General features: G+C 41.0%; 1 protein-coding gene across 1 annotated transcript in view; it reads right to left on the bottom strand.

Annotated features, from left to right (window-relative positions):
• Positions 1 to 2,520: 2,520 nt before the first annotated feature.
• The window catches only part of nsl1 (NSL1 component of MIS12 kinetochore complex), a 6,135-nt gene continuing 839 nt past the window's right edge, over positions 2,521 to 7,816 (bottom strand). Inside the window, exons 2-6 of the mRNA XM_037685975.1 lie at positions 7,353 to 7,425; positions 7,082 to 7,209; positions 6,710 to 6,764; positions 2,878 to 2,945; positions 2,521 to 2,800 (exon numbers count right to left, since the gene is read on the bottom strand). Coding sequence (XP_037541903.1) covers positions 2,540 to 2,800; positions 2,878 to 2,945; positions 6,710 to 6,764; positions 7,082 to 7,209; positions 7,353 to 7,425 — 585 coding nt within the window. The 3' untranslated portion in view covers positions 2,521 to 2,539. The remainder of the gene's footprint in view (positions 2,801 to 2,877; positions 2,946 to 6,709; positions 6,765 to 7,081; positions 7,210 to 7,352; positions 7,426 to 7,816) is intronic.

The following is a 7,816-nucleotide window of genomic DNA, read 5'->3' as shown; positions in this document are numbered from 1 at the left end:
CCTCCCTGCGTGATGGCCACACCTCCCTGAGTGATGGCCACTCCTCCCAGCAGCCAGCTGAGCTCCTCGTCGCTGCGGACAGCCAACTGTAGGTGTCGAGGGACGAGCCCGGTCACAAAGGTGCTGCTGTCACAAACCTTGTTTCCTGCCATTTCCAGGATCTCGGTGGTCAGACACTCGAGCACAGCCGGCAGGTAGACGGGAATGTATCCACAGTGCCTCCTTTTCAACTCATTTGAGATTTGGGGCTGTAGTTTAGAGATTATTTGATCTTTTCAGATGTTAATCAGCTGCTCCTGGTTGTAAAAGAACCACCAACATCTGATAAATCAAATAAATCCATTTTTCTTCCGTAAATTTTTCAGCATCTTTGTCATCCTGCAGTTTTCAGTTATTTCAACAAATCTTAAATGAAAACGTTCATCTCTTTCAGGACAATCCTGCTGTAGCTCTTGGTATTGGTGCAACTTTAGCTTTTGGAAACATTTAATCTTTTTAGCCACTTTTATTCATCAGAGCAAATGAATTGAGCTCATTTTCCATCCTTCAAATCTTTAGATGTGTTTAAAACCTTTTACTGCTCCTTTCACATTTTGTTCTGCTTCAGCTTCTTTCAGCTTCCTGCTGCAAACAAACTTTTTTCAGCTAATTTCAGCTGTTTTGTGCAACTTTCAGATTATTTCTAACTACAACATTTTTGTGCTTTTTCTAACTTCTTTCTACATTCAGTTTGTTATGCCCCTTTCAACTTATTTCAGCAAGTTTCAGCTATTTCAGCTACTATTTAGCTGATTTTGTTAATTTTAGCTTTATAAGCTAATTCCACATTTCCATCCATCTATCTATTATCTTTACCCACGTCTTCTTTTTGGGGTCATGGGGGTCACTGGTGTCCATATCCAGCAGTCACTGTGTGAGAGGCAGGGGACAACGTGGACATGTCTCCAGTCCATCACAGGGACACCTGGAGACAAACAAACATTCACTCTCTCTCTCATCTAGGGACAAATTAGAGTTACCAGTCAAGCTAACATGCATGTTTTTAGTCTGTGGGAGGAAACTGGAGTACCTGGAGAAAATCCACACAGCACGGAGAGAACATGCAAACTCCACCCAGAAAGACCACGGACCAGGATTTGAATCGGGCGACCTGCTCGCTGAGAGGCAGCAGCTCTACCAACTGAACCACCGTGCCGCCCTAATTCCACCTTTTTTTTGCACTCATTTCATTTTTCTACCTAATACATCAAAAATGTCCTCTCGTCTTCCTCGTAATTTCAGCTTCTTTACGCTTTTTAGCTACTTTTCAGCTGGTTCTTTTTGTTTTTGCTAATTTCACATAATTTCCTCTTTTTTTGTGCTTCTTTCAGCAAACATATTCTTTCTGCTAATTTAGGCTTGTTCTTCCATTTCAGCATGTTCTTTGAGTTAATTTCAGCTGTTTCTCAGCAAGTCCTTCAGCTGTAATATTCACACTTTCACAGAAAAAACAGTTTCTGTTTGTAAAACTGATTTCATGATTCAGAGAAACATTCGATCTATTATCGTGTTTAAATCAAAATCAGACAAAAGTTGTCATAAAAAATACTTTTGTTTTGTTCGTCCCCAAACTGTTTAGTCTCACCAGCTTTATTTTATTTATTAGTAAACATCTTTATTTACTTACAGCCTGCTCTCTGTAAAAAACAAAGTATAATAATGTTTGTCACAGCTTGTGCAGAAATAAAACTTCTCTTGGCTTCGCAGCAGAAACTGTTGCTGAACTTCTTGTTTCGGTCTCGGTCAGGATCAGGACCGGTCCAGTCTCAGGTCCAGATCCTTCTGGACACAGAGTCCATTTCTTCCAACAAAGACCTGAATCCAGGTTTCCTTCAGGCTGAAAAGACTTGAGAATCAAACAAGATTGTCCCTTCTGAGCCACCGTACAAAAAAGTGAATTATTTGTTCTGCTTCATTTTAGGAGCTAGAAATTAATTTCTACGTGTGAACATTATATTTACTTAAAACGTTTTAACAGTTGTGAACCCGACCAACGTTTCCTGAACAAAACGAGTCAGAGACACACCACAGCTTTTTAGAACAAACCAAAGCAACAATTTAAACTAAACCAAAACGACCCAACAAAACTTAACGCCACCACCCAACCAGAACCAAACCATTACCACTGACCCAACTCAACCATTGCTGCACTGGTTTCATGTTAAAACACTTTTCCTTCCTCACATCTTGGTCAGTAGGAATAATTTCAAAAAGAAATGCATCCTAAATAAACGCGCAGCTTCGTCTTTAGCACAGACAAATTGAAATAATCACAGGCTGTAAACAAAAATAAAGAAATCTATAAAGTACTTATTTTAATGAACAAACATTTTTGTAGTTTTAGTTTCTAATCAGTTGATTCAAACTTTTAAAATCAGATATGTTCAGTTTAACTTCTGCAGAAAGGTCTCGTGCTGTGAGGGAACAGCTTCGATGCTTTTACAACAAAACTTTCCTCGACCTGCAGAGTTCGACTTCTGCAGCCAAACCTTTTCACGTCTCAGCAGCTTGTTGCGGTGCGTGACGCGTCCTCTCCCATGATGCACCCTGTTTTCTTGGCCTGGGGAACGTAGCCTTCTGTGGTTGTCGTTTCCTCTACGGCTCTCCTGATTGGCTGCCTGACTCTGGCGCCAGGAGGCAGAGCGTGTGATTGGCTGCTGGGACCCAGCACCTCCTGGTGGATCTCCAGGGAGGCGAGGCTGGGCTTGGTGTTGAGGACCTCACAGAGACCTTCAGCCTGTTTCTGCAGGATGCTGATGGACTGCAGGACAACACACGAGAACACCTTCAGATTAAAAAGGCTTTAAACGTAGATTACTAATCAGATGAGGAGGTCACCTTTATAATCTGGATGGCCTGTTGGACCACCGCAGGAGCAGCTGCTGACACTTCGCTCATCACGCTCTCTGAGGAAACACAAAACCAGATTAAAGGTTAATCCTGCGAACAAACCGTTTCAGATTTAATCTCCATTTCAGAAGCAGAAAAAAACCAACAGAAGCTGAAAAATGAAAGTTGAATCAGGATATTCTTCTCCGTCTTTCTGTTTGTTTATTTTGCCCATTTTAATGAAAGTATTCACCTCTTTTTTTAATTAATTAATTAAATGCATTATGAACAAAGTCCATGCTCAATAATCCAGGTACACAATCCAGCAGTTTTCAGTCGGGTCATCTGGACAGTTTCTTTGATTGGTGCTGAAACGTTCAAATGTATTATATGATTATTATTATTCTATATTACACAGATATATGTCCTGCTAAAGATAAAGCTCTAACTCTGTGGCTCCTCTGTATTCATGTCTGGAGGACATCAAAGCCTGGATGGCTGTGAACTTCTCAATGAGGGAAAGACTGAGGTGATGGTGATGAAGCTCCACTGGGACTCCCAGTGCAGATGTTGGTTCCTTGGCCCAGTACATCAGACCAGCTGTTACAAACCTGGGGCTCAAAGTCGATGCTGGACTAAAGTTAGAAAACCACGTCAGAGCAGTTGCTAAATCTAATTTTTTCCACCTGATATGGTATGGGTATGGTATGGATATGGTATGGGTATGGTATGGGTATGGGTATAGATATAGTATGGATACTGTATGGATATGGGTATAGATATGGTATGGATATGGTATAGATATGGTATGGATATGGTATGGATATGGTATGGATATGGTATGGATATGGTATAGATATGGTATGGATATGGTATGGATATGGTATAGATATGGTATGGATATGGTATGGATATGGTATGGATATGGTATAGATATGGTATGGATATGGTATGGGTATGGATATGGGATGGATATGGTATGGGTATGGATATGGGATGGATATGGTATATTAGCCTTTAAAAGATGAGAGTTGATAGTCATCTCTAGATAAAATATAATCCTACAAACAAACAAATAGTAACGTCCATGTTCTGCTTTAATTTGTACGTTTGTAGACGATTAAAGATGCGAAGATGTGGGAAACAGCTGTACTTTTGTTTGCACCAAAAAACATTTAAAGTTCAAGTTTGTCAAGATGTGAAAAGTTTCCTAATATAATTAGTGGGTAAAGAATGTTTCACTTTTTTACTGCAGTTCAAATGAATGAATAATTATGTTGATTTTATACTTTAGACAGGATCACGACCCGAGGCTGTTTGTAAACGTGCTCTTAGATTATTTGACTCGACTTCTCCGTTTTTAGGGTTTAAAATGTTCCGGTTTACTTTTATTTTGAAAATATGACTTTAATATTGAGCGTTTTGTAAATTTAGAGCATCCAAACAAAACTTGGACTCAAACTAGATAAATTAACTGGGACTAAAGTTGTATTAACTTTTATTTTATTAACAGTTAGAGAATGTTGTACCTACATATTAATAACAATAAAGACTTGATTATAATGCACCTGAGCTGAAATATGAAATGATAAAAACACATCCTGTTATTTAAACGTGCAAACAAACTTTATCTGTCACTTAAAGCTGTGAGAGACGTGCAGCGCAGTCCTTGGTGTTCTGTTTCAGGTGCTTTACTTTCACTGAAACCTCCCGGAGTCTGATGCACAAACACGTCCTCCTTATTAGAAAATGAGAGAAATCCAACGGCTGCAACGTGCACAGCTGAACTGAAACGTGGGAAAAGGTCTCCTCTGTTCCTCCTGCAGCTAAAGCTCCTGTCTGACTGGTCAAAGGTTGAATTATTGGAATTAAATTGAATCTCTGGACTTTTAAAACATTCACGTGATGACATTTTTAAAGAATAGTTGCCCAACTTGACTCGCTAAACACACAAAGTATTCCTCAGCATCTCAAACAAATATCTAACGTATTCATGTGACAAAACATTTAGATGTTTCATTTTGGTTAAATATAATTCAAGAATCTACATTGTTTTGTCCTTACAAGTGTCTGACAGACAAAAAGTTAGTTTGAGGACATTTTAAATGTAAACTGCGCCCTCTGCTGGAAAATAGAGAAAGAGCAAGAAATGTTGCATTTGATGCAACGAAGAGCTGGACGGATTCTTCTTGTTGAAACGTTTCTTGTTTTATCCAGAAGACTTCATCAGTCCGAGGAGCCTCAACAAACTCAGTCTTATAAACAGCACCTTCTCATAGTGGATCAACCAGACTGATGGTGCTCCCGGGGTTCCTGTAGTCCGCCCTCTCCCCCATCGCCTGCTCAAACTCTCAGGATTCTTCGAAACAAAATGGCAACCAAAAGGACACTCAAGAGGAACAGCAGCAAAAAACATTTAGATCACAAGGCGATATAGAAAACTAAAAACAGGAGCACACCTGCATTGACTTTTGCAGGAACTTAACATGGTTTTAAAGTCACTTAGGTCGAGAGCTTCAGATGTTTTTACAAGATATTCCAGGAAACAGGAGCGGAGTAGGAGAAGGTCCTTTTGTCTAGTTCAGTCCTCACTGAGGGAACACTGCAGGTAATGATGTCCTGAGAGCGCACGCTGTAGCTGCACTCACACAGAGACATGTAGGAGGAGATGTATGAAGGCAGCAGACCAGGAAGTGATTTAAAGATGAAACTGTACCAGTGAGAGAGTCTGTGTGAAGTTAATGGTGACCAGTTAACCAGTGAATACTGGGTGCAGTGGTGGGTACGGTAGTTACAGCCAGTTATGAATCTTAGTGCACCATGATAGACAGTGTCCAACATCTGCAGCATCCAACATCTGCAGCATCCAACATCTGCAGCACCCAACATCTGCAGGGTGCTTGTAGGAGCGTTCATGTAAATAATGTCACCGTAATCAATGGAGGGAAGGCAAGTGTCACAGATACAAGGCGTTCCTCAGGGTTCAGAGTTAGACAGGATCTGTTTAAAACAAAACCAGTTTAACTTCCAGTTTCTTTACTAGGTTTAACACATGGAGCTTAAAAGAGATGCGAGTCGACCAAGATACTCAAATATTTAAAGGAATCAACTAACTCAGTGGGGACACCATTTGAGGATAAAATCGGAAGAAGAACTGCTGGGACCAACTTCCTGTTTGAACAAAGCATCCCTTTGGTTTTATCTGCGTTAGGACAAGTTTGAGACGGAACAAATCTGACTGGGTGATGTTGAAGGTGGATTGCAAAAGCTGGAGTCTTATTATTAGCCTTACTCTGAGAAGGTGCTTTTTATAACACTGAGTTTGTTGCAGCTCCTCAGACTGAAGAAGTCTTTTGGATAAAAGAAGAAACGTTTCAACAAGAAGAATCCATCCAGAGGAACTGACTCAACTTTGTTAGGTTGCGTTTGATGGTTTGGGTTAGGGTTAGGTGAAAACCTATAAAGCATTCCTACAATGTTGGAGTTTAATCTGTTCATAGAGGGCGGCACGGTGGACCTGCTGGTAGAGCTGTAACCTCTCAGTGAGAAGGTTGCTGGGTCAAATCCTGGCCGGGGACCTCTCTGGGTGGAGTTTGCATGTTCTCTCCGTGCTGCGTGGGTTTTCTCCGGGTACTCGAGTTTCCTCCCACAGACCAGAAACGTGCATGTTAGACTGACTGGTGACTCTAAATTGTCTCTAGGTGAGAGAGAGAATGGATGTTTGTCTCTGTGATGGACTGGAGACCTGTCCAGGTGTCCCCTGCCTCTCACAGATGGATGGATGGACTTATTATTAATCAGACACATGAAAGTAGATTTAACGGACTGCGTGTGATCAGACCTTGATCTGCATCTTTCACAAAGTCCTCGGGTTTGACCGTGAGCTCATAAAGTCCCTGCAACAGAAACACAACAGATGTTAACGTGCGCAGCGGTCCCTTCAGCTCCGGGTGTTGTTGTGTGACACACTGATATTTATCTTTATTTATTCAACCAAACAAATACACTTTACACAGGATCATTAAAGAAGTATAAAAATATAACTGCTCATTTTTTAAACAAGTTTTTCTGATGTGACTGACTTGATTTAATCTGTTGAATCTGTTGAATCTGTGAACTGATGGCTACACATTTCTGTTTTTAATTGTGTGAATTGAACTTTTAAAGCTTCACTCCCGTGTTGATCAGAAGTCAGAAACAAAGTTCAACCCACCATGATTCTGCGTTCAGCCTTGAGAGCGTGCACCACATGAGGGAGGATCTTTGTGGGGTAGGTACGGCGCCGTCTGGTCGTCTCTACGATGCTGTCATCCATCAGACTCTCCAGATCAATCGCCTCCGCTGAGAGTTGGAGAGAAGAAACAAACTGCGATAACGTACGAGGAGCTTGACCTCAGAGAGTTCATTTAGGGGATGCTCTTCACTCATTCCACAGGCGGTGTGTTTACTGGGCTCATTGTAAAGAGATTTAAAGCTTGAATTACTGTCAACATCTGGAGCCTCCTCCCAAGTCTGTCCATTCACCAACACGTTGACCTGAACAGCAGCTTCAAAGTTCTGCAAAGAAAAACCACCACTCAGGTTAAACTCCATCAGCAGGATCTCATGCTCAGACAGGAAACTGATCAGTTTATTTAGACGTACAGACGGGGACAGATTTGTTGGTGACTTTTCATTAAATCCACAAGTCAATCGAATAACTTGATGCTGGAAAAAGTACGAATATTCAAATTAACTCCTAAAAATTAGTCCTTGCTTTAAATGTTGGTTCACCAAAAATAAAAAATGAAACTGTCACTGACAAAAAGAAGATTACCCCTAGAAAAGATGGAAAAAGTTTTGACCACAGGGACATGACCAGAACACCTGTGGACAGGTTGGACCAGAACACCTGTGGAGAAGTTGGACCAGAACACCTGTGGACTTGTGGACCAGAACACCTGTGGAC

Source organism: Nematolebias whitei, chromosome 12, assembly GCF_014905685.2.
Source record: "Nematolebias whitei isolate Nwh7 chromosome 12, NemWhi1, whole genome shotgun sequence".
NCBI lineage: Eukaryota > Metazoa > Chordata > Actinopteri > Cyprinodontiformes > Rivulidae > Nematolebias > Nematolebias whitei.
The sequence above is the reverse complement of the archived record's forward strand: the minus strand, read 5'-3'. Positions and strand labels throughout refer to the sequence as shown.